General features: G+C 45.3%; 2 protein-coding genes and 1 long non-coding RNA gene across 4 annotated transcripts in view; all 3 read left to right on the forward strand.

Moving 5' to 3' along the window:
• The window catches only part of LOC145861804 (short transient receptor potential channel 5-like), a 100641-nt gene extending 89606 nt beyond the window's left edge, over positions 1-11035 (forward strand). The window contains exons 14-17 of the mRNA XM_082965351.1: positions 189-398; positions 1531-1572; positions 2288-2377; positions 3885-11035. Of these exons, the coding sequence (XP_082821477.1) occupies positions 189-398; positions 1531-1572; positions 2288-2377; positions 3885-4934 (1392 nt within the window). The 3' untranslated portion in view covers positions 4935-11035. The remainder of the gene's footprint in view (positions 1-188; positions 399-1530; positions 1573-2287; positions 2378-3884) is intronic.
• Positions 11036-18520: 7485 nt separating this feature from the next.
• LOC100286601 (canopy homolog 3) lies at positions 18521-23373 on the forward strand. Of its 2 annotated transcripts, none has more exons than XM_082964482.1 (6): positions 18521-18761; positions 19711-19840; positions 20737-20833; positions 21197-21319; positions 21417-21534; positions 22719-23373. In XM_082964482.1, exons 1-6 carry the CDS (start codon positions 18653-18655, stop codon positions 23078-23080), a joined length of 939 nt encoding a protein of 312 aa, XP_082820608.1. In that variant the 5' UTR covers positions 18521-18652; the 3' UTR covers positions 23081-23373.
• A 291-nt stretch (positions 23374-23664) lies between these two features.
• Positions 23665-23975, forward strand: LOC145861805 (uncharacterized). Its single transcript, XR_014381498.1, has 2 exons — positions 23665-23798; positions 23887-23975. It is a non-coding gene; the product is annotated as an uncharacterized LOC145861805 (long non-coding RNA).
• Positions 23976-26821: the final 2846 nt, after the last annotated feature.

The raw sequence follows: 26821 nt of genomic DNA on the forward strand, positions 1-26821 counted from the left end.
CCCTCCTCTCCCTCTCTCTCCCCCCTTACCCTCTCTCTCCCACTTCCCCCCTCCCCCTCTCTCCCCCTCCCCCCTCCCCCTCTCTCTCCCTCTCTTCCCCACTCCTCCCCTCTCTCCCTCTCACTTTCCCCCCTCCTCTCCCTCTCTCTCCCACTTTTCCCCCCCTCCTCTCCCTCTCTCTCCTCCAGGACCATGCAGATATAGAGTGGAAGTTTGCCCGGACCAAGTTATGGATGAGTTATTTTGATGAAGGGGGTACTCTGCCCCCTCCCTTCAACATCATACCCAGTCCTAAGTCAGTGTGGTACCTCTGCCTGTGGGTTCACCATAGACTCTGTAGGAGAGGAGCGCCCCCTGCTGACGACAGAGAAAAACATCACGACCTACAAGAGTTCACGGTAAGAACACACTTATTCCACGGTATACACACATGAAACATACAGATACAATATGATTATGTTTAAATAAACTATATCCCCTCTCTCTCTCTGTGTCATCTGTCCATTCTCTCTGTCATCTGTCCTCTCTCTGTCATCTGTCCTTTCTCTCTCCCTCTCTCCCTTTCTTGCTCTCCCTCCCTCTCTCTCCCTCTCTCTCTGTCATCTATCCTCTCTCTGTCATCAGTCCTCTCTCTGTCATCAGTCCTCTCTCTCTCTCCCTCACTCTCTGTGTCCTCTCTCTCTGTATTCTCTCTCACTCTATCCTCTCTCTCTATCCTCTCTCTCTGTCCTCTCCCTCTCTCTCTGTCCTCTCCCTCTCTCTCTGTCTTCTCTCTCTCGCTCTCTCTGTCCTCTCGCTCTCTCTGTCCTCTCTCTCTCTCTCTGTCCTCTCTCTCTCTCTGTCCTCTCTCTGTGTCTTCTCTCTCTCTGTGTCCTCTCTCTCTGTGTCTTCTCTCTCTCTGTGTCCTCTCTCTCTGTGTCTTTGCTCTCTCTCTGTGTCTTTGCTCTCTCTCTGTCTTTGCTCTCTCTCTGTCTTTGCTCTCTCTGTGTCTTCTCTCTCTCTCTGTCCTCTCTCTCGCTCTCTTTCACACACACACACACACACACACACACACACCACACACACACACACACACACACACACACACACACACACACACACACACACACACACACACACACACACACACACACACACACACACACACACACACACACACACACACACACCATCAGATCTCTTCTCTGATGGTAACCTGCCTGGCCTGATTTCCTGTGCACGCCAAATGGCCCTCTATTCCCTACATAGTGCACTGCTTTCAACCAGGGCCCATAGGTTGTAGCAATAATGTAGTGCACTACTTTTAACCAGGGCCTATAGAGGGCCATTTGGGACACATCTTAATGTGGGCTGGATTATGTAACACTAAGAATCCATCTGATACTGCATACTATGAGTGGGCGGTGTGTGAGGTGTGTGTGAGGTGTGTGTGAGGTGTGTGTGTGTTTGTGAGGTGTGTGTGAGGTGTGTGTGTGTGTGTGTGTGTGTGAGGTACATAATGTGCTTTAACTTTATATAATTTCCTTCCAGGAGCGTCATGCAGACAGCCTGATACAGAATCAGCATTATCAGGTATTATCTATCTATCTATCTATCTATCTATCTATCTATCTATCTATCTATCTATCTATCTATCTATCTATCTATCTATCTATCTATCTATCTATCTATCTATCTATCTATCTATCTATCTATCTATCTATCTATCTATCTATCTATCTATCTATCTCTATATCTATCTATCTATCTATCTATCTATCTATCTATCTATCTATCTATCTATCTATCTATCTATCTATCTATCTATCTATCTATCTATCTATCTATCTATCTATCTATCTATCTATCTATCTATCTATCTATCTATCTATCTATCTATCTATCTATCTATCTATCTATCTATCTATCTATCTATCTCTATATCTATAAATCTTTCTCTCTCCCTCCCTCTCTCTCTCAATTCAAGTCAAACAATCAAAAATGAACAGTAAACATCTCTCTCTCGCTCTATTTGTCACTCTATCTTTCTCTCTCTCTCTCTCTCTCTTTCACACACTCTGCCAGCACACACACACAGACAAACACAGTATTTTCTACCAACTCTCTCTCTTAGGAACTCTGATAATCTATGGTGTACTAACAGATGTATCCAATCAGCAGTTTTGTTGGCGGATAAAATCAGAAGACTCTTCAGTCTGTATGGATCAATAAAGTGTTCGTCTGAAAAAGTGGCAGTCTCCCTGGCAACTGTGATGTGATTAACATGAAGTGATGTCATTGTTAACAGGAAGTGATCCGTAGCCTGGTGAAGAGGTACGTGGCGGCCATGATACGCAGCGCCAAGACGGACGAGGGACTGACCGAGGAGAACTTTAAGGTGCGTGTGTGTTTTCTATCCATTCTCCATACTTCAAGTCACTTTCCTACAGTCACTTTCCTACAGTCACTTTCCTACAGTCACTTTCCTACAGTCACTTTCCTACAGTCACTTTGCTACAGTCACTTTCCTACAGTCACTTTCCTACAGTCACTTTCCTACAGTCACTTTCCTACAGTCACTTTCCTACAGTCACTTTCCTACAGTCACTTTCCTACAGTCACTTTCCTACAGTCACTTTCCTACAGTCACTTTCCTACAGTCACTTTCCTACAGTCACTTTCCTACAGTCACTTTCCTACAGTCACTTTCCTACAGTCACTTTCCTACAGTCACCTCCAAGATATATCTTTTAGCAGCTCTTCTTCCCCCGTTCTCTCCTCTCTCCCTAACCTGTCCCTCTCCATCTCTCCTTAACCTGTCCCTCTCCATCTCTCCTCTCTCCCTAACCTCCCTCTCCATCTCTCCTCTCTCCCTAACCTGTCCCCTCTCATCTCTCCTCTCTCCCTAACCTGTCCCTCTCCATCTCTCCTCTCTCCTTAACCTGTCCCTCTCCATGTCTCCTCTCTCCCTAACCTCCCTCTCCATCTCTCCTCTCTCCCTAACCTGTCCCTCTCCATCTCTCCTCTCTCACTAACCTGTCCCTCTCATCTCTCCTCTCTCCCTAACCTCCCTCTCCATCTCTCCTCTCTCCCTAACCTGTCCCTCTCATCTCTCCTCTCTCCCTAACCTCCCTCTCCATCTCTCCTCTCTCCCTAACCTGTCCCTCTCATCTCTCCTCTCTCCCTAACCTGTCCCTCTCCATCTCTCCTCTCTCCCTAACCTGTCCCTCTCCATCTCTCCTCTCTCCCTAACCTCCCTCTCCATCTCTCCTCTCTCCCTAACCTGTCCCTCTCCATCTCTCCTCTCTCCCTAACCTGTCCCTCTCCTCTCTCCCTAACCTGTCCCTCTCCATCTCTCCTCTCTCCCTAACCTGTGCCTCCTTCTCTCCTCTCATCTCTCCCTAACCTGTCCCTTCTTCTCTCCTTTCCTCTCTCCCTAACCTGTCCCTCTCCTTCTCTCCTCTCCTCTCTCCCTAACCTGTCCCTCCTCCCACCTCCCCTCCTCCCTCCTCCTCCCTCCTTTCTCCTCCCTCCCCTCCTCCCTCCTCTGTCCTCTCTCCCTAACCTGTCCCTCTCCATCCTCCCTCCTCTCTCCCTAACCTGTCCCTCCTCCCTCCCTCCTCTCTCTTCTCCTCTCTCCCTAACTTGTCCCTCCTCCCTCCCCTCTCCTCTCCTCTCTCCCTAACCTGTCCTTCCTCTCTCCCTAACTTGTCCCTCCTCCCTCCTCTCTCCTCTCCTCTCTCCCTAACTTGTCCCTCCTCCCTCCTCTCTCCTCTCCTCTCTCCCTAACTTGTCCCTCCTCCCTCCTCTCTCCTCTCCTCTCCTCTCTCCCTAACCTGTCCCTCCTCCCTTCTCTTCTCCCCCCTCCTCGCTCCTCTCCTCCCTCCTCTCCTCCTCCACTGCAGGAGTTAAAGCAGGACATCTCCAGTTTCCGTTATGAGGTGTTAGATCTCCTTGGTAACCGCCGGCCCCCCAGATGCCACTTCTCCTCCAGCAGTGAAGCCACGCTTCGAAATGAGGGAGGAACCAGCGACGAAGGGGGGTCTGACCCTGACCTTGACCCCTCCCTGGGGTTGCAGGAGGGGAGTGGAGCCAAGAGGTCAAAGGGCGTGACCTTTCTGACCCCGACAGGAAGCATGGAGAAGAAGAAGAAGCCTAAATATGGCGTCTCCGCCCTGGTCCGGAGTATTTCAGGAATGGAAGTGGTATCCATGACGAGGGGGGAAGAGGAGCAGGAAGGATGGGGGGAGGAGGAAGAGAAGGAGGGATGGGAGGAAGGGAAGGAGGGATGGGAGGAAGAAGAAGATGAGGAAGAGGGTAAACCAAAGAGCAACGGGGTGAGGAGAGAAGCCGTTCCGTCCTCTTCTTCTTCTTTTATCTTCCCTTCATTCCCTTCTTCCTCCACCTCCGTCTCCTTATCCTTCGCTCGCACTCGGAGTCGTCTCCAGCAGTTGTCGTCGGCGACGTCCAATAAGACAACAGACTCCTTTAAGCGCCTCGGCTTACTGTTCTCACGCAAAGCCCCACCCCTTCCCCTCTCCCTCGGCCAATCTCCTCCTTCCTACACCATCTCTGACGGCTTGCTCCGTCCCCTGAGAGGTCGCGGGTCATATGACCTCGGTTCGGTGAGTCATGTGACCCGCAGCGAGATGCACCTGAACCAGGTCGGACATACTAACCCGGTCGGAGCCCCTCCTGCTTCCTCCGGACGAGCCAATGGGAGGGACTCTCTGCTAACCTTGCCCCTCCCACCTCCCTGTCCCTGCCAATCCCTGCACTGTGCTTCCAATATGGCCGACTCGAGCTCCCACCTCCTGGACTCCAGCGAGAGCGTCTTCGAGGGAGGAGGAGGAGGAGGAGGAGGGGGCAGGGTTTTGGGAGAGGGATGGGTGGGGCCTTGTGATGTCATAGAGGACTCCACCGGCATCGAAGACTCTGTCACTACGCAACTGTAGAAGGCTGGTTGGTTTCCATGGTTACCTAACTACCGGTACCTTCCTAACAAACGCAAAGCCACGAGGGACATGAGTGATGTCATGAGTGATGTCGCATGTTTGATGTCATAGACCTAAACCCCCCCCCCCCCCCATATCTTATCGATGATGTCACTTGTGATGTTATACACACACACACAGACCGTTGTGGGGTGGAGGAGCAAGAGGAACTCAGTCGCGACTCAGCTATGCGTAAAGACGGTTTCCATGGCTCCCGAGAACGCTGTTTTGCTTGTCTCTTCTGCAAGTCTCCGGGCCATTCTGTCTACAACAAGTCTTTTTTTTATGCTGTACGGCTATTGTATTGACCAAGCTGTTGGACGTTGCTAGCGTTTCTATGGTAGAGGGAGACTTAATGGGATTCTATGGGACTGTGAGACTTAATGGGACTCTATGGGACTGTGAGACTTAATGGGATTCTATGGGACTGTGAGACTTAATGGGATTCTATGGGACTGTGGCCCCAGGAACTTCCTTCTAGTAATAATGAACTATTTTACTACTACATTTTACTGCTACAAATCTTTGCTTTAATTTGCAACAGAACGCTTACTGCTCTTTCTGTTTAAAGACAAGTGAAGGGGAGACGGAAAGAGAGAGAAAAAGAAGGAGAGACAGAGGGATACAATTTTAGAAAAGAAAATGAATGAAAAAGAGAGACTGGGGTTGGGAATGTGTCAGCCACAATAACTTAAAGCGTGGGCGAACCAAAAAAATATATTTTAACCGTCGAATTCTACAAATCAACTGTCAAGCATCAATAACACAGTTAATGACCAGAGCATGTTACATCTACACACACACACACACACACACACACACCTACCTGTTTCTCTCCAATAGGTTGTCTATGTGTTGTTGTCTCTACCCTCAAACAAAATTGCACCAAGGCTACAGGTCAATGGTTTTATGGCAGTAATCAATCAAAGTGATCAGTCAATAAGTGTCATGTCTGTTCACATGATCAGACATTGAGGAATATTGATTGAGGAGTATTGATTAATAGTGATTGATTGGATTCTGTTTGTTTCTATCTCATTTAAAGACCTCATAGCACCTGACACCCATAATCATCCCCATATGGCTGGTCTCTAGAGAGAGAGAGAGGAGGTCAATAACTCTTTATATGGCTGGTCTCTAGAGAGGGAGAGAGGAGGTCAATAACTCTTTATATGGCTGGTCTCTAGGGAGAGAGAGAGAGGAGGTCAATAACTCTTTATATGGCTGGTCTCTAGAGAGAGAGAGGAGGTCAATAACTCTTTATATGGCTGGTCTCTAGGGAGAGAGAAAGGAGGTCAATAACTCTTAATATGGCTGGTCTCTAGGGAGAGAGAGAGGAGGTCAATAACTCTTTATATGGCTGGTCTCTAGGGAGAGAGAGAGGAGGTCAATAACTCTTTATATGGCTGGTCTCTAGGGAGAGAGAGAGAGAGAGGAGGTCAATAACTCTTTATATGGCTGGTCTCTAGGGAGAGAGAGAGGAGGTCAATAACTCTTTATATGGCTGGTCTCTAGAGAGAGAGAGGAGGTCAATAACTTTATATGGCTGGTCTCTAGAGAGAGAGAGAGGAGGTCAATAACTCTTTATATGGCTGGTCTCTAGAGAGAGAGAGAGAGAGAGGAGGTCAATAACTCTTTATATGGCTGGTCTCTAGGGAGAGAGAGAGGAGGTCAATAACTCTTTATATGGCTGGTCTCTAGGGAGAGAGAGAGAGAGAGGAGGTCAATAACTCTTTATATGGCTGGTCTCTAGGGAGAGAGAGGAGGTCAATAACTCTTTATATGGCTGGTCTCTAGGGAGAGAGAGAGGAGGTCAATAACTCTTTATATGGCTGGTCTCTAGGGAGAGAGAGAGAGAGAAAGGAGGTCAATAACTCTTTATATGGCTGGTCTCTAGGGAGAGAGAGAGAGGAGGTCAATAACTCTTTATATGGCTGGTCTCTAGAGAGAGAGAGGAGGTCAATAACTCTTTATATGGCTGGTCTCTAGGGAGAGAGAAAGGAGGTCAATAACTCTTTATATGGCTGGTCTCTAGAGAGAGAGAGGAGGTCAATAACTCTTTATATGGCTGGTCTCTAGGGAGAGAGAGAGAGGAGGTCAATAACTCTTTATATGGCTGGTCTCTAGAGAGAGCGAGAGGAGGTCAATAACTCTTTATATGGCTGGTCTCTAGAGAGGGAGAGAGGAGGTGAATAACTCTTTATATGGCTGGTCTCTAGGGAGAGAGAGAGAGGAGGTCAATAACTCTTTATATGGCTGGTCTCTAGAGAGAGAGAGGAGGTCAATAACTCTTTATATGGCTGGTCTCTAGAGAGAGAGAGAGGAGGTCAATAACTCTTTAAATGGCTGGTCTCTAGAGAGGGAGAGAGGAGGTCAATAACTCTTTATATGGCTGGTCTCTAGAGAGAGAGAGAGGAGGTCAATAACTCTTTATATGGCTGGTCTCTAGGGAGAGAGAGAAAGGAGGTCAATAATTCTTTATATGGCTGGTCTCTAGGGAGAGAGAGAGGAGGTCAATAACTCTTTATATGGCTGGTCTCTAGAGAGAGAGAGAGGAGGTCAATAACTCTTTATATGGCTGGTCTCTAGGGAGAGAGAGGAGGTCAATAACTCTTTATATGGCTGGTCTCTAGGGAGAGAGAGAGGAGGTCAATAACTCTTTATATGGCTGGTCTCTAGGGAGAGAGAAAGGAGGTCAATAACTCTTTATATGGCTGGTCTCTAGGGAGAGAGAGAGAGGAGGTCAATAACTCTTTATATGGCTGGTCTCTAGGGAGAGAGAGAGGAGGTCAATAACTCTTTATATGGCTGGTCTCTAGGGAGAGAGAGAGGAGGTCAATAACTCTTTATATGGCTGGTCTCTAGGGAGAGAGAGAGGAGGTCAATAACTCTTTATATGGCTGGTCTCTAGGGAGAGAGAGAGAGGAGGTCAATAACTCTTTATATGGCTGGTCTCTAGGGAGAGAGAGAGGAGGTCAATAACTCTTTATATGGCTGGTCTCTAGGGAGGGAGAGAGAGAGAGGAGGTCAATAACTCTTTATATGGCTGGTCTCTAGGGAGAGAGAGAGAGAGGAGGTCAATAACTCTTTATATGGCTGGTCTCTAGGGAGAGAGAGAGAGAGAGGAGGTCAATAACTCTTTATATGGCTGGTCTCTAGGGAGAGAGAGAGGAGGTCAATAACTCTTTATATGGCTGGTCTCTAGGGAGGGAGAGAGAGAGAGGAGGTCAATAACTCTTTATATGGCTGGTCTCTAGGGAGAGAGAGAGGAGGTCAATAACTCTGTATATGGCTGGTCTCTAGGGAGGGAGAGAGAGAGAGGAGGTCAATAACTCTTTATATGGCTGGTCTCTAGAGAGGGAGAGAGGAGGTCAATAACTCTTTATATGGCTGGTCTCTAGAGAGAGAGAGAGGAGGTCAATAACTCTTTATATGGCTGGTCTCTAGGGAGAGAGAGAGGAGGTCAATAACTCTTTATATGGCTGGTCTCTAGGGAGAGAGAGAGGAGGTCAATAACTCTTTATATGGCTGGTCTCTAGGGAGAGAGAGAGAGGAGGTCAATAACTCTTTATATGGCTGGTCTCTAGGGAGAGAGAGAGGAGGTCAATAACTCTTTATATGGCTGGTCTCTAGGGAGGGAGAGAGAGAGAGGAGGTCAATAACTCTTTATATGGCTGGTCTCTAGGGAGAGAGAGAGAGAGGAGGTCAATAACTCTTTATATGGCTGGTCTCTAGGGAGAGAGAGAGAGAGAGGAGGTCAATAACTCTTTATATGGCTGGTCTCTTGGGAGAGAGAGAGGAGGTCAATAACTCTTTATATGGCTGGTCTCTAGGGAGGGAGAGAGAGAGAGGAGGTCAATAACTCTTTATATGGCTGGTCTCTAGGGAGAGAGAGAGGAGGTCAATAACTCTTTATATGGCTGGTCTCTAGGGAGAGAGAAAGGAGGTCAATAACTCTTTATATGGCTGGTCTCTAGAGAGAGAGAGAGAGAGAGAAAGGAGGTCAATATATCTCCCACGCGCTCTCTCTCCTCTCTCTCCTCCCTCCCTCTCTTTCCCCCTCCATCCCTCTCTCCTCTCTCTCCCCCTCCCCCCTCTTTCTCTCACGCCCTCTTTCTCTCACTCCCTCTTGCTCTCTCTCTCTCTCTCTCTCTCTCTCTCTCTCTCTCTCGCTCACTCCCTGGTAAGTGAGTGATGACTGGTATATGGATATAGAAGGTATATGAAAACAGACAGACTAATTTGCAGTCTCAGATTAATATACATACAGTTGAAGTTAACAATGTCTTGGGCAGATCATGAAGGAATTGACTTCAATCACAACCATACACTGGGTTTCATATATATACACACACACACAGACACACAGACACACAGACACACAGACAGACAGACAGACAGACAGACAGACAGACAGACAGACAGACAGACAGACAGACAGACAGACAGACAGACAGACAGACAGACAGACAGACAGACAGACAGACAGACAGACAGACAGACAGACAGACAGACAGACACCAACCAACCAACCAACCAACCAACCAGGGTTTCCGTTAGCCGGCTTTTGCCGGCAATTGAAAAGCCGATAGAACGGTTGCCGGCCAAAATGAATGAGAAAAAAATATCCCATTGCAAAATAGTGCTTTTAATTCATTCATGGAAATACCAGTCAATGTAAATACATTTGACTGTCATGCTTAATTTGTATAATTTAGTGGAAATAAATTGCAGTGTTCTTTAGTCCTCATGGTAACAGGCTATCAGCACATCACCCCACCACTTTACAATATGACCTGGGGAACATATGCATTTTGAAAACACTTAATTACTTGAAACCTGAATGTTTTAATACATATTATGAGGCGTTTCTTACCTTGCTTCAAAGTAGCCGAGAGTTATAATCCGACTATGGAAACAGAGAGGCAATTATTTAATAAAGACTTCATAGGCAGCGCGTGAGTTTAAAGTTTTGGGGGAAGCTTACAATTTATTCTACAATTTCAACCGATATGCGTGCCAGTTATCATTTTCATATGCACGTTGTAATGAAACGTTAATTTCAATGATCATTTTCATCTCTGTCACATATGGAATCGCTATCAGGCGGTCTGTTTTAGAATGGCGTTTTTCCAGTGAATTGCATTTTGGGAAATTTTTGAAAATGTTGTTTTATTGGCTGCTTCATTACAGGAGTTGCTTGTTCTGTTGAGATGAATTACCATAATCGACATGTTATTTCTGTCATTCTGAGCACCGTGGTTGGACGTCACATATGGCTCCGGTTCATTTCTCAAATGGCCTGTAAATTAAAATCTTTCCAGTCACGTTGTCCAGGGGCCACATTTTCCTAATGGAAATCCTGACACACACACACACACACACACACACACACACACACACACACACACACACACACACACACACACACACACACACACACACACACACAGTCTTGTACAGCTAACCTTGTGGGGACACACAATTCAGTCCCATTCAAAATCTTATTTTTCCTAACCCCTGACCCAAAACCAAACCCTAACCCCAACCTTACCCCAAAAACCTAACCCTAACCTTACCCCAAAAACCTAACCCTAAAACTAACCCTAGCTCCTAACCCTAAAACTAACCCTAGCTCCTAACCCTAGCTCCTAGCTCCTAACCCTAGCTCCTAGCCCTAAAACTAACCCTAGCTCCTAACCCTAAAACTAACCCTAGCTCCTAACCCTAGCTCCTAACCCTAAAACTAACCCTAGCTCCTAACCCTAGCTCCTAACCCTAACACAAATTCTAAGCTTAAACCTAAATCCCTTAGAAATAGTCCCCACAAGGTCAAATACTAACAAAATGTCCCCAGTTTGTATGATTTATGTTTGTTTACTATTCTTATGGGAACTTCTGGTCCCCACAAGAATAGTTAAACACATCCACACACACACACACACACACACACACACACACACACACACACACACATTCATGCCCCCCCCATGTCTAATAAAGGGATGTAAATCTTTAAGATATTTCACATAATAAATGCATTAAACTGTTATTTTTATATATTCTGATGATAATCACATGTGACTTTATTCTCCAGGGACTGATCGTGTTACTGACAGGGGTCCAGTGTACCTACGTTTGCGTCCCAAATGGAAACCCTATTCCCTATATAGTGCATGAGCCATAGGGAATACTCATCAAATGTAGTGTACTATATAATACATACTGGTCAAGGGTAGTGCACTATACTGGGAATAGGGTGCCAGCCCTGGTCTATGGTAGTGCACTATACTGGGAATAGGGTGCCAGCTCTGGTCTATGGTAGTGCACTACATAGGGAATAGGGTGCCAGCCTTGCTCTATGGTAGTGCACTATACTGGGAATAGGGTCCAGTAACAACCCCCCCCTGTCCAGTAACAACCCCCCCTGTCCAGTAACAACCCCCCCTGTCCAGTAACAACCCCTAACCCCCCCCTGTCCAGTAACAACCCCCCCTGTCCAGTAACAACCCCTAACCCCCCCCCCGTCCAGTAACAACCCCCCCTGTCCAGTAACAACCCCCCCTGTCCAGTAACAACCCCTAACCCCCCCTGTCCAGTAACAACCCCCCCCTGTCCAGTAACAACCCCCCCTGTCCAGTAACAACCCCCCCTGACCAGTAAAAACCCCTAACCCCCCCGTCCAGTAACAACCCCCCCTGTCCAGTAACAACCCCCCCCTGTCCAGTAACAACCCCCCCCTGTCCAGTAACAACCCATAACCCCCCTGTCCAGTAACAACCCCCCCTGTCCAGTAACAACCCATAACCCCCCTGTCCAGTAACAACCCCCCTGTCCAGTAACAACCCCCCCCCCCTGACTGTACCCCTTTTGAACATTTGATTATATAATAATAATAACCACATTAAGTTTGAACAACTCAATAAAGGGTCTGAATGCTGAATCATGTTTTATTGATTGATCTGACTGGCTGACTGGCTGACTGACTGACTGGCTGAGTGACTGACTGGCTGATTGACTGACTGGCTGATTGACTGACTGGCTGATTGACTGACTGATTAACTGACTGACTGACTGACTGACTGATTGTCTGAATAACTGATTATCTGACTGGCTGGCTGACTGCCTGATTGATTGATTAACTGACTGACTGACTGGCTGATTAACTGACTGGCTGATTAACTGACTGGCTGATTAACTGACTGACTGACTGGCTGATTAACTGACTGGCTGATTAACTGGCTGATTAACTGACTGGCTGATTAACTGGCTGATTAACTGACTGATTAACTAACTGACTGGCGGATTAACTGATTAACTGACTGGCTGATTAACTGACTGACTGATTAACTGACTGGCTGATTAACTGACTGGCTGATTAACTGGCTGATTAACTAACTGACTGGCTGATTAACTGATTAACTGACTGGCTGATTAACTGACTGACTGACTGGCTGATTAACTGACTGGCTGATTAACTGGCTGATTAACTGACTGGCTGATTAACTGGCTGATTAACTGACTGAATAACTGACTGGCTGATTAACTGGCTGATTAACTGACTGATTAACTAACTGACTGGCTGATTAACTGATTAACTGACTGGCTGATTAACTGACTGGCTGACTGGCTGATTAACTGACTGGCTGATTAACTGACTGGCTGATTAACTGGCTGATTAACTGACTGGCTGATTAACTGACTGATTAACTAACTGACTGGCTGATTAACTGATTAACTGACTGGCTGATTAACTGACTGACTGACTGACTAGATGTTCCACTCTTTCCACACACATGCAAAAGCTGATTGTCCTGTGAAGAATGGTTCATATTTACTCTCAAAACAAATCTAACTGTTAAACTACCAGTTGCTTTGTGTTCATACTGTGTGGTCCTTTAATATCCTCAGTCACTAGGAGTATTCTCTGGGATGGCAGCTTTAACAAAAGGGCTTGCACTGCTCTCTCTCTCTCTCTGTGTGTGTGCGTGTGTGTTGGCTGCCAGAGAACGGTAATAAAAAAAGGCTTTTATCTCGATCTTTCTCTCTCCATCCGTCTCTCCATCCGTCTCTCTATCCGTCTCTCCATCCGTCTCTCCCTCCGTCTCTCCATCCATCTCTCCCTCCATCTCTCCATCCATCCACTCCCCCATCAACTCAATGTTAAGCCGCGGATGCTGAGCTTGAAGAACCCTGATCTATCTATGTTACTATTATTGAACTAGTGAGGAAGTAGTGTTCACTGGCTATTCCTCTCTCTCTCTCTCACACACACACACACACACACACACACAAAGGTACCATGTGTTACCCGTCCATAAGTCATTTCAGTTGAGTACAGGCTTAACTGAATTAACAACAAGAGACAGAATGCAATATATAATTGTATTAAATAGTTTGGGGAATGGCCTTGTCTCTGAAGAATGCTCCTCAGAGCCAGAGGCTGATGACAGGTGGTCGTGGAGAGGTCCATGGCTGTCAAAAATAAAAACTGTTGCTGAGAAACATTCAAACGAGAGAACAAGGGTAAGTCGACATATCGATACGCCGCAAGGTTTTACCAAACCAATTGGTTGAGAGAGAGGGAAGTGATATTTACAAGAGTGAGCCCATTGGTTGAGAGAGAGAGGGAAGTGATATTTACAAGAGTGAGCCCATTGGTTGAGAGAGAGGGAAGTGATAATTACAAGAGTGAGCCCATTGGTTGAGAGAGAGAGGGAAGTGATAATTACAAGAGTGAGCCCATTGGTTGAGAGAGAGGGAAGTGATAATTACAAGAGTGAGCCCATTGGTTGAGAGAGAGGGAAGTGATATTTACAAGAGTGAGCCCATTGGTTGAGAGAGAGAGGGAAGTGATATTTACAAGAGTGAGCCCATTGGTTGAGAGAGAGGGAAGTGATAATTACAAGAGTGAGCCCATTGGTTGAGAGAGAGGGAAGTGATAATTACAAGAGTGAGCCCATTGGTTGAGAGAGAGGGAAGTGATATTTACAAGAGTGAGCCCATTGGTTGAGAGAGAGGGAAGTGATAATTACAAGAGTGAGCCCATTGGTTGAGAGAGAGAGGGAAGTGATAATTGCAAGAGTGAGCCCATTGGTTGAGAGAGAGGGAAGTGATAATTACAAGAGTGAGCCCATTGGTTGAGAGAGAGGGAAGTGATAATTACAAGAGTGAGCCCATTGGTTGAGAGAGAGGGAAGTGATAATTACAAGAGTGAGCCCATTGGTTGAGAGAGAGGGAAGTGATAATTACAAGAGTGAGCCCATTGGTTGAGAGAGAGAGAGAGGGAAGTGATAATTGCAAGAGTGAGCCCATTGGTTGAACAGCAAGCCTGAGGAATGTGGATTATTGTGTCGTGCTTATAGGCTCAAGGTAAAATAGGTGAATGACATTCCACACATGGCTAACAGGAAAGAAGAGAACAAACTGCTCTATTCTGATGATAATAATTTGTGTTCATTTCCACTATCAAATCAAATGTATTTATTTATATAGCCCTTCTTACATCAGCTGATATCTCAAAGTGCTGTACAGAAACCCAGCCTAAAACCCCCAAACAGCAAGCAATGCAGGTGTAGAAGCACGGTGGCTAGGAAAAACTCCCTAGAAAGGCCAGAACCTAGGAAGAAACCTAGAGAGGAACCAGGCTGTGAGGGGTGGCTAGGAAAAACTCCCTAGAAAGGCCAGAACCTAGGAAGAAACCTAGAGAGGAACCAGGCTATGAGGGGTGGCCAGTCCTCTTCTGGCCTTGCCGGGTGGAGATTATAACAGAACATGGCCAAGATGTTCAAATGTTCATAGATGACCAACAGGGTCAAATAATAATAATCACAGTGGTGCCCATAGAATAGGAAACAAAGTGAATTATGTTTTTTATGTTTTATTGTACCTTTATTTAACCAGGTAGGCCAGTTGAGAACAAGTTCTCATTTACAACTGGACCTGATGTAACCGATGTGAAATGGCTAGTTAGTTAGCGGTGGTGCGCGCTAATAGCGTTTCAATCGGGTGACGTCACTCGCTCTGAGACCTGAAGTAGTTTTGTGGCGCGATGGGTAACGATGCTTCGTGGGTGTCAGTTGTTGATGTGTGCAGAGGGTCCCTGGTTCGAGCCCGGGTTGGGGCGAGGAGTGGGACGGAAGCTATACTGTTACACTGGCCAAGATAAAGCAAAGCAGTGCGACACAAACAACAACACAGAGCTACACATGGAATAAACAAACGTACAGTCAATAACACAAAAGAAAAATAAATCTACATACAGTGTGTGCAAATGAGGTAGGATTAGGGAGGTAAGGCAATAAATAGGCCATAGTGGCGAAATAATTACAATATAGCAATTAAACACTGGAATGGTAGATGTGCAGAAGATGAGTGTGCAAGTAGAGATACTGGGGTGCAAAGGAGCAAGATAAATAACAGTATGGGTATGTTCTGCTTACTGTATGCATTCAGATCAGTCTTCCTGATTGAACTCCATACCTATTAAACACAGGCCGTTAAATGGCACAGGTGGGTGGATAGAAAGGGGCTTTAAAGTAGCCCTTAGCCTCAGAGTATTAACCTAGCTCTTTCTCTATTAGAAGGATATTGAAATAGGTTACCTGACTTTTTATCAGTAGTTTGGGGCGACTTCCAAATAGCCTATAGGAGGCTGTCGGGAAATCTCTCTGGTCGGAGTTCTTTCTCGGGAAACCACAGCAATTTCCGGTGTAAAAAATAAGACAATGGTGCCCTCTGTTGGTATTCTAGTGATTCTCCAGCTATCATTTGCCGACGGTAAACTGATCCTAGATCTGTTGGTACGGGTACAACCCCTCTCGCCTCCATCACTGATTGGACGAACGGTGACACTTCTCGGCCTCTGATTCGTCAAGAACGTCCCAGCTGTGGTTTGTAGCGCTGCACAAGGTGGAAGTGGAACCACTCAGGAAACGTAGACCTCTGTTCCACCAGCAAGAATAAGCGAGACCTAACAAGAATAAAGCCGTGACCTTGGCAATGTCCCTTCAAAACAAAAGTCCCACAATGAAGATGGTAGAAAATATTAAAATGGTGGAAATGCATAATATTTTATAAGGAAATGTTATCAGACCTAAAATTATGTTTAATATGTTTAATTTAATCATATTAAATGTTTAATTTAATATGACAAAAAGTAAATTGCCTTTGTAGCACAAATAATATTACAGCATTGACATTATTGTGAGCAGCATTAAAAGTAATGATTACTAGTAACGATGACTAGTTGTCATGGTAACAACAGTAATAAAATAACAAAACATTATTTATAATGCCTGTATTAATAATAATTCTTATAATACACTATAATACATTATAATACACTATAATACATTATAATACACTATAATACACTATAATACATTATAATACACTATAATACATTATAATACACTATAATACATTATAATACACTATAATACATTATCATACACTATAATACATTATAATACACTATAGGCCCATCTGAAAATATACAGTTTAAACAGCACCAGTCAAAAGTTTGGACACAACTTCTCATTCCAGGGTTTTTCTTTCTTTTTTTTACTATTTTCTACATTGTAGAAAAGTAGTGAAGACATCAAAACTATGAAATAACACATATGGAATCATGTAGTAACCAAAAAAGTGTTAAACAAATCAAAATATACTTTATATTTGAGTTTCTTCAAAGTAGCCACCCTTTGCCTTGATGACAGCTTTTGGCAATTCTCCCCCCCCCTCCTCTCCTCCCCTCCTCTTCTCTCTCCTCCTCTCTCCTTGTCAACCTCGTGTTGTCGAGCAGCTTGGTAAAACATCAAGGGGAGATGGGTGGTGAGCTTGCGGATGGCGGTTGTGTTACCGTCGCGAGATGCGTTCATTTCAGGTGAGTTGTAATCCACGGTTATATACCAATGATTTATATAAACACCAGATGACTGATAGGGGGGGGGGCTGTGTTGAAGCCACCATCTTGGTACTCCTCTGCCATTGTACAAAATTATTTGGAAGCAATATAAATGCATTTTATGAATGTCTACACTCGTTTTTGCCACATTTATTCTATTACAGACACCTTGATGCATATTTTTATATTATGTGAGATAAACATATATACACACAATCTTGCCTGCATCTAGCTGATCTAGAATGTAATCATTAGCCCAACAGTTGAAAACGTGAGTTTCTATTGGACAAATTCAGGTATGTTTATCCTAGTTTCATTCCGTTTGCTTCGGTTTAAGATGTTTTTTTATTTTTTAACAGAATCGGCAGAATGAATACATCCCTGATCACACGCAAACACAGTTCACTTTCATAGCAGCCACATACAAACAGCATGATCCCTTTCAGAGCAGACACATACAAACAGCATGATCCGTTTCATAGCAGCCACATACAAACAGCATGATCTCTTTCATAGCAGCCACATACAAACAGCATGATCTCTTTCATAGCAGACACATACAAACAGCATGATCCCTTTCAGAGCAGACACATACAAACAGCATGATCCGTTTCATAGCAGCCACATACAAGCAGCATGATCTCTTTCATAGCAGCCACATACAAGCAGCATGATCTCTTTCATAGCAGCCACATATAAACAGCATGATCTCTTTGATTGTTTTATCATTCCGTCTCCCATCTACGCGCTCTCCTCAACTCACCTTTTCCCTTCGCTTGTGGACTTCATTGCACAACACATCAGCTGTCTGTGATCAGGCGAAGAAACCTTTTCCAAACCGAAACCTTCTTATCATAACCGCTACATCATTGTCACCGCATCATCGCCATTGTCATAACGTCTTAGTCAACATAGCTACTAGAACTAATGTGTGAGTAAACCCACTACACTCATGCAGTACAGTGTACAGCCAGCAAACAGTTTAGCAGTTTCACTGGCGGGCCCCGGTGGCAATAAATTAATAAAACCAAAATTTTACCTTGACTTGGAAGAGCTTCAGTGTCGGATAGCCATAGCCAGCTAGCTAACATAGCTAACCTCTCTGTTTAAACCGGGTGTTTGAGTAGGCTAAACTAGCTAGCTGCATTCGCTAGCTAAGTGAAAGTGAAAAAAACACCAAGAAAATATAGTTACCTCTCTCTCTCTTGCTTCTCCTACATTTTTAAATACATGTATTTGTTCAAAAACTGTTCAACTATTGTCTTTCTCTCTCTTTGAGTCAATAACTCAGCACATTTTATGCACTGCGGTGCTAGCTATAGTTTATGCTTTCAGTGCTAGATTCATTATCTGATCCTTTGATTGGGTGGACAACATGTCAGTTCATGCTGCAAGAGCTCTGAGGTTTTGTATTGAAGTCAATGTTTGGACCAAGTTTGGGAAACGATAGGTGTACATACACAAAAAAAATCACATAATATCTCATAGAAATACTTTAAATTATTCTTTGTATGATAACTATTATAAAATAGATTGATAATTGTGCACATTTTCCATCATTTTCAGCTTAATCATTCATTTACAAAGTATACGGGACAGGACTCTTATTCTGAAGGATTCTAAAAATCCGTGACCCAGAAGTACTTAGCTATTGTTGCCTTCTTCACAGCAGTAAGCCGTAGGTTGAGAACGAGATGTAAATAAGCGAATCTAACGGTCTAGATAACAGTAGACCTCTTTATTTACTAGAAAACAACAACATTTAGACAGAATGGTTTGGTTTACTTGTCTAACGGTGTTTTTGCTGAGCGCCTTGGTCGAGGGAGCGGAGAAGAAAGAGGGGGATGACGAGTGGGTTCATCTGCCTAATAAATGTGAAGGTAGGAAGAGCAAGAACAAAAACAATGCTATTCATTCACCCCTATTTGGAAACCCAAAATAGAGAGAGAGAGAGCTTGTATTTTATTGTATAAAACTAGTTGTATTATATCTGAAATGTAGGCGTACAATACCCCCTGATAGCCTTTGTCTTTTCCCGAGAAGGACAGAAACAATGCCATTCATTCGTTCCATTTGTAAACTATTTTTAAACCAACTATGAGCTTATTTCATTCATTTTAATTCATTCTATTAGCCAGAACGAGTTGCCATTTGTTACCCATGATAACCTAATAGCCGTTGAGTCTTTGCCCGTTATAGCGTAGCAGTGTGTGCGTGATGCAGAAGTGAAACCCTAATGTTTACTACTTCCTCTTTTTAGACACCTGACACTACAGTAAATATAACAATTTATATTTCCTCTCTCTTTCAATTTAATTCAAAGGGCTTTATTACCATGGGAAACATATGTTAACATTGCCAAAGCAAGTGAAGTAGATAATATACAAAAGTGAAATAAACAATAAAACAATGAACAGTAAAAATGACACTCACAGAAGTTCAGAAGGAATAGAGACATTTCAAATGTCATATTATGTATATATTCTGTCTCTCTGTCTGTCTGTCTGTCTCTCTCTCTCTGTCTCTCTCTCTGTCTCTCTCTCTCTCTGTCTCTCTCTCTCACTGTCTCTCTCTTTCTGTCTCTCTCTTTCTCTCTCTCTCTCTCTGTCTCTGTCTTTCTCTCTCTCTCTCTCTCTCTCTCTCTCTCTCTCTGTCTCTCTCACTGTCTCTCTTTCTCTCTCTCTGTCTCTCTCACTGTCTCTCTTTCTCTCTCTGTCTCTCTCTCTCACTGTCTCTCTCTCACTGTCTCTCTCTGTCTCTCTCTCTCTCTCTCTGTCTCTCTCTCTCTCTGTCTCTCTCTCTCTCTCTCTCTCTCTCTCTCTCTCTCAGTGTGTAAGTTTGTCAGTATTGAGATGAAGTCTGCCTTTGAGGAAACGGGCAAAACCAAGGAAGTGATCGAGAGGAACTACCGTTTCCTTGACGGCAACAAAGGAGCTCCACCAATCAAATATGTCAAGTCGTAAGTGACGTTTAATCACACAGCTGTGATGTCACAGAATCCCATCTTCTATTGCTGAAATGTAAAAATGTGTTCCAAATGGAGTCCTGTTCCCTATGGGGTTTTTGGTGAAATGTAGTGCACTATATTTGGAAATAGGATGCAATTTATGCAGTGCGTGTCTGTAGGAGTAGAATGGAGTTGCCCCCTTTGTCTTCCCCACATAATGATAAAGGGTCTGGCGAGGTTAACCTGGATCTGGGCCTAACTTCTGCCTGCATCCTATATGTTCACAAGCTTTAGAGGCTTTTCACTGTAGAAGTGCTTGACTTGAGCGAGCGGTGTCTATTTCCTCTCTGTGCCGTTACTGTGGAGATAACAGGGCTGCTATGGTAGCAGGGGACAGGAACTTGGTCTGGGTCCCTTCCTGTGGGAGGCGGCCTAGGCTTTATAAATAGGAAGTTCTGTCATTATGTCATGACTTGTGAACACTAGGAGGGAAAAAAAGGCTAAATTACTAAATTAAACAGAGTATCTTTTTTTTCTCTCAAACAAGATGGCTTTTATCTCTCTCCCTTCCTCCATCCGTCAATCTTTCTCTGTACCCCCTCCTCTCTTTCTCCTTCACTGTTTTTCTTTGCCTCCTCCTTTCTCTCATTTTTATCAATCCCTCCTCTCTCTCTCTCTCTCTCTCTGCCTCTCTCTCTCTCTGCCTCTCTCTCTCTGCCTCTCTCTCTCTCTCTCTCTCTCTGCCTCTCTCTCTCTCTCTCTCTGCCTCTCTCTCTCTCTCTCTCTCTCTCTCTCTCTGCCTCTCTCTCTCTGCCTCTCTCTCTCTGCCTCTCTCTCTGCCTCTCTCTCTGTCTCTCTCTCTCTCTGTCTCCCCCCCCCCCCCCCCCCCTCTCTCTCTCTCTCTGTAGAGACATCCGTTTCATTGAGGTTGTGGAGAATGTGTGTCAGAGGCTCTCTGGCTACAACCTACACAAGGAGAGAGAGGGCAGCAACCGCTTTGCCAAGGTCAGTCCGTGTGTGTCAGAGGCTCTCTGTGTAAAGACAAGGACATATAATTACACACATCAATAGTTGTTAACTAGACACAGATCATCTCTCCTACTCTTTCTGCCTCCCTCTTCTCTCTCTCTCCCCCTCCTTTCCCCCTTCCCTTTCACCCCTCTCTCTCCCCCTCCCTTTCCCCCATCTCTCTCCCCCATCTCTCTCATCCACCGTCTCCATCTCTCTCCCTCTCTCCCCATCTCGCTCCCCCTCTCTCCCCCTCTCTCTCCCCCTCTCTCTCCCCCTCTCTCCCCATCTCTCTCCCCCTCCGTCTCCATCTCTCTCCCCCATCTCTCTCCCTCTCTCCCCCTCCATCTCTCTCCCCAGGGTATGTCAGAGACCTTCTCTACCCTCCATGGGCTGGTCCATAAAGGGGTAAAGGTTGTCATGGATATCCCCTATGAACTTTGGAACGAAACCTCTGCAGAGGTCGCTGACCTCAAGAAACAGGTGAGGATTAAATTGACTAATTAATGAATCAATTTATTAGAAACGGTATATTGCCAAACATATCAACTGTCTTCTGTTTTCTTTTGAACTGTCTCAGTGTGACGTTATGGTAGAGAAGTATGAGGAGGTTATAGAGGAGTGGTACAAAGGCAGTCAGGAGGAAGACCTCACCACCTACCTCTGTGAGAACCACGTTCTGAAGGGACAGGACGCCGGTAATACACACACTCACAGATCACACACACACACACACACACACACTCACAGATCACACACTCACACACACACACACACTCACAGATCACACACTCACACACACACACACACACACACACACACACACACACACACACACACACACACACACACACACACACACACACACACACACACACACACACAGATCACACACACACACTCACACACACACACACACACACACACACACACACACACACACACACACACACACACACACACACACACACACACACACACACACACACACACACACACACACACACACACACACACACAGATCACACACACACACACAGATCACACACACACACTCACAGATCACACACTCACACACACACACACACTCACACACACACACAGATCACACACACTCACAGATCACACACTCACAGATCACACACTCACACTCACACACACACTCACACACACACACACACTCACACACACACACACACACACAGATCACACACACTCACAGATCACACACACACACACACACACACACACACACACACACACACACACACACAGATCACACACACACACACAGATCACACACACACACTCACAGATCACACACTCACACACACACACACACTCACACACACACACAGATCACACACACTCACAGATCACACACTCACAGATCACACACTCACACTCACACACACACTCACACACACACACACACTCACACACACACACACACACACAGATCACACACACTCACAGATCACACACACACACACACACACACACACACACACACACACACACACACACAGATCACACACACACACACACACACACACACACACACACACACACACACACACACACACACACACACACACACACACACACACACACACAGATCACACACACACACACACAGATCACACACAGATCACACACACACACACACACACACACACACACACACACACACACACACACACACACACACACCCTACAGAAAGCACACACACATTGTAACTTATTTTATCGTTTTGAATGTCTTAGTTATTAGAATGCTTGTTTAATTACTCTTGTTTTCTCCCTCCCATCCTCTTTCTCATCCCCCTCTTCTCCTCCTCTTCTCCCCCTCTTCTCTTCATCCTCTCCCCCTCTTCTCCAGCCTGTCTGAAAGAGGAGTACTCTAAGAAGAAGGGAGACGCGGCAGCCATCGCCGAGGACAAGAAGAAGAAAAAAAAGAAGGGAGTAGGAAAGAAGGGAACGAAGAGCAAAGACCTGGGAGGAGGGAGCGAGGGAGGAGGAGGAGGGAGCGAGGGAGGAGGAGGAGGGAGTGAGGGCGGCGGCAGGCAGGAAGGAGAGAAGACGATGAAGAAAAAGAAGAAAGAGAAGGTGAAGAAGAAGAAGAAGAAGGGGAAGGGAAAGGCCCTATCAACTGAGAAGGAGAGAGTGGAGAGGGATGGGGTCTCGTCGGATGAAGACATCCAGAAAAAGGTGGCTCTGCCTGGGAAGAACACAGAGCTGTGAGACCCTGGAGGAATGGAGCCCTGGGCCCCGAGTCCCAAAATGGGACCCTCTTCCCTACATAGCGCACTACTCCCTTGGTCAAAAGTAGTGCACCAAATTGGGAATAGGGTGTCGTTTAGGGACGCAGTCCTAAAACCAGGGGACTGGGATGACTGATCGGGGGCATAAAGGAGACATCTCTGTTCCTTTTCTCTTTCCACTTTCCTTGTAATTTTTTCCTCCCAGTGATTATTTGATTTTGAGTCCCCAGAACCCTTTACTCTTGGTAGTTCTGAATGGTTGTATTGACAATACTACTGAATCTATGGTCTCATATGTGAAGTGTGTGTATGTGTGTGTGTGTGTGTGTGTGGTGTGTGTGGGGTGTGTGTGTGTGTGTGTGTGTGTGTGTGTGTGTGTGTGTGTGTGTGTGTGTGTGTGTGTGTGTGTGTGTGTGTGTGCTGTTCTCAGACACATTCTTGTTGCTTTTACATGTATTTTTGCCTCATGCTTTGGTTACATGTGTTCAACAGATTGTTTTTGGTACAAATAATAATACTATTTAAATAGAGAAGGCATTGTATTCTAATGGGGCGGAACATTACAAGGCCTCTATTGACAAACTCTCAACTGAAGGGCCTCTATCGACAAACTCTCGACTTACAAGCTCTCAACTGAAAGGCCTCTATTGACAGGCTCTCAACTGAAGGGCCTCTATCGACAAGCTCTCAACTGAAAGGCCTCTATCGACAAGTTCTCAACTGACAAGCTCTTGACTGACAAGCCCTCGACTGAAAGGCCTCTATTGACAAGCTCTCAACTGAAAGGCCTCTATTGACAAACTCTCGACTGACAGGCCTCTATTGACAAGCTCTCAACTGAAAGGCCTCTATTGACAAACTCTCGACTGACAGGCCTCTATTGACAAGCTCTCGACTGACAGGCCTCTATTGACAAGCTCTCGACTGACAGGCCTCTATTGACAAGCTCTCGACTGACAGGCCTCTATTGACAGGCTCTCGACTGACAGGCCTCTATTGACAGGCTCTCGACTGACAGGCGTCTATTGACAGGCCCTCGACTGACAGGCCTCTATTGACAAGCTCTCGACTGAAAGAAGGAGTTTTACTTTAGGTTAATAATTTTTACAGACAATCGGTCATGAAGTGAAGCAACATATTAGTACCTTTTTTAAATATAAATATACTCTATATCAAAGAGAATGAGACTTTTTACAAAAACGGTATAATTATTTTAGATTTTAAATATAGAATAATGATTTATTCAAGCCTCATTGATTTGTCTTTATTTTGTCTTTTAATTCTGCTGGATTTTTGTTTCTTTTTGTAGTGTTTAAGATTGTTGTTTTTCTCAGTCAGTGACTCAGCTGAGACTATTTATACTGAACAAAAATATAAACGTAACATACAACAATTTAAACGACTTTACTGAGTTACAGTTCATATAAGGAAATCAGTCAATTGAAATCAATTAATTAGGCCCTAATCAATGGATTTCACATGACTGGGCAGGGGCACAGCCATGGGTGGGCCTGGCTCCCCAGTGGGTGGGCCTATGCCCTCCCAGGCCCACCCATGGCTGTGCCCCTGCCCAGTTAATCAGAATTTGTTTTTCCCCACAAAAGGGCTTTATTACAGACAGAAATACTCCTCAGTTTCATCAGCTGTCCGGGTGGCTGGTCTTAGACGTTCCCGCAGGTGAAGAAGCCGGATGTGGAGGTCCTGGGCTGGGGTGGTTACAAGTGGTCTGCGGTTGTGATGCCGGTTGTACGTACTGCCAAATTCTCTAAAACATCATTAGAGGTGGCTTATGGTAGAGAAATTAACATTAAATTCTTTGGCAACAGCTCTGGTGGACATTCCTGCAGTCAGCATGCCAATTGATGGCTCCTTCGAAACTTGAGACATCTGTGGCATTGTGTTGTGTGACAAAACATTTTAGCGTGGCCTTTTATCGTCCCCGGCACAAGGTGCACCTGTGTAATGATCATGCTGTTTAATCAGCTTCTTCATATGCAACACCTGTCAGGTGGATGGATTATCTTGGCAAAGGAGAAATGCTCACTAACAGGGATTTAAACAAATTTGTCTGAAAAGAAATACGCTGGAATCTTATATTTCAGCTAATGAAACATGGGACCAACACTTTACATGTTTACATGTTGAGGTTATATTTTTGTTCAGTAAATATACTGCTTACTGTGTGTGTGTGTGTGTGTGTGTGTGTGTGTGTGTGAGAGAGAGAGCCTGTATGTGTGTGTTTTTAAGACCTTGCGTGTAAATGTTGTCAGGATTGTTGAGTGAGGGAACGATGTTAGCTATGGGTCTTGGTGAATCCCAAGAAACAACAAGGTGTGTCAATAAAATCACTGCTGTTGAAATCCCGTCTTTCAATTACCAATCAAGTCTCATTAAATGGTTGTAAAAGGTATTTTTTATAAACTGGGTGGTTCGAACCCTGACAGCTGTGAAAGCTGTGGTATATCAGACCGTATACCACGGGTATGACAAAATGGCCAATATAAGGGCTGAGTCCAGAGGGGGGTGGTATATGGCTAATATAAGGGCTGAGTCCAGAGGGGGGGTGGTATATGGCTAATATAAGGGCTGAGTCCAGAGGGGGGGTGGTATATGGCTAATATAAGGGCTGAGTCCAGAGGGGGGGTGGTATATGGCTAATATAAGGGCTGAGTCCAGAGGGGGGGTGGTATATGGCCAATATAAGGGCTGAGTCCAGAGGGGGGGTGGTATATGGCTAATATAAGGGCTGAGTCCAGAGGGGGGGTGGTATATGGCTAATATAAAGGCTGAGTCCAGAGGGGGGGTGGTATATGGCTAATATAAAGGCTGAGTCCAGAGGGGGGGTGGTATATGGCTAATATAAGGGCTGAGTCCAGAGGGGGGGGGGGGGGTATATGGCTAATATAAGGGCTGAGTCCAGAGGGGGGGTGGTATATGGCTAATATAAAGGCTGAGTCCAGAGGGGGGGTGGTATATGGCTAATATAAGGGCTGAGTCCAGAGGGGGGGTGGTGGTATATGGCTAATATAAGGGCTGAGTCCAGAGGGGGGGTGGTATATGGCTAATATAAGGGCTGAGTCCAGAGGGGTGGTGGTATATGGCTAATATAAGGGCTGAGTCCAGAGGGGGGGTGGTATATGGCTAATATAAGGGCTGAGTCCAGAGGGGGGGTGGTATATGGCTAATATAAGGGCTGAGTCCAGAGGGGTGGTATATGGCCAATATAAGGGCTGAGTCCAGAGGGGGTGGTGGTATATGGCTAATATAAGGGCTGAGTCCAGAGGGGGGGTGGTATATGGCTAATATAAAGGCTGAGTCCAGAGGGGGGGTGGTATATGGCTAATATAAAGGCTGAGTCCAGAGGGGGGGTGGTATATGGCTAATATAAGGGCTGAGTCCAGAGGGGGGGGGGGGTATATGGCTAATATAAGGGCTGAGTCCAGAGGGGGGGTGGTATATGGCTAATATAAAGGCTGAGTCCAGAGGGGGGGTGGTATATGGCTAATATAAGGGCTGAGTCCAGAGGGGGGGTGGTGGTATATGGCTAATATAAGGGCTGAGTCCAGAGGGGGGGGTGGTATATGGCTAATATAAGGGCTGAGTCCAGAGGGGGGGTGGTATATGGCTAATATAAGGGCTGAGTCCAGAGGGGTGGTGGTATATGGCTAATATAAGGGCTGAGTCCAGAGGGGGGGTGGTATATGGCTAATATAAGGGCTGA

This window comes from Salmo salar, chromosome 18 (genome assembly GCF_965601325.2).
Source record: "Salmo salar chromosome 18, fSalSal1, whole genome shotgun sequence".
NCBI lineage: Eukaryota > Metazoa > Chordata > Actinopteri > Salmoniformes > Salmonidae > Salmo > Salmo salar.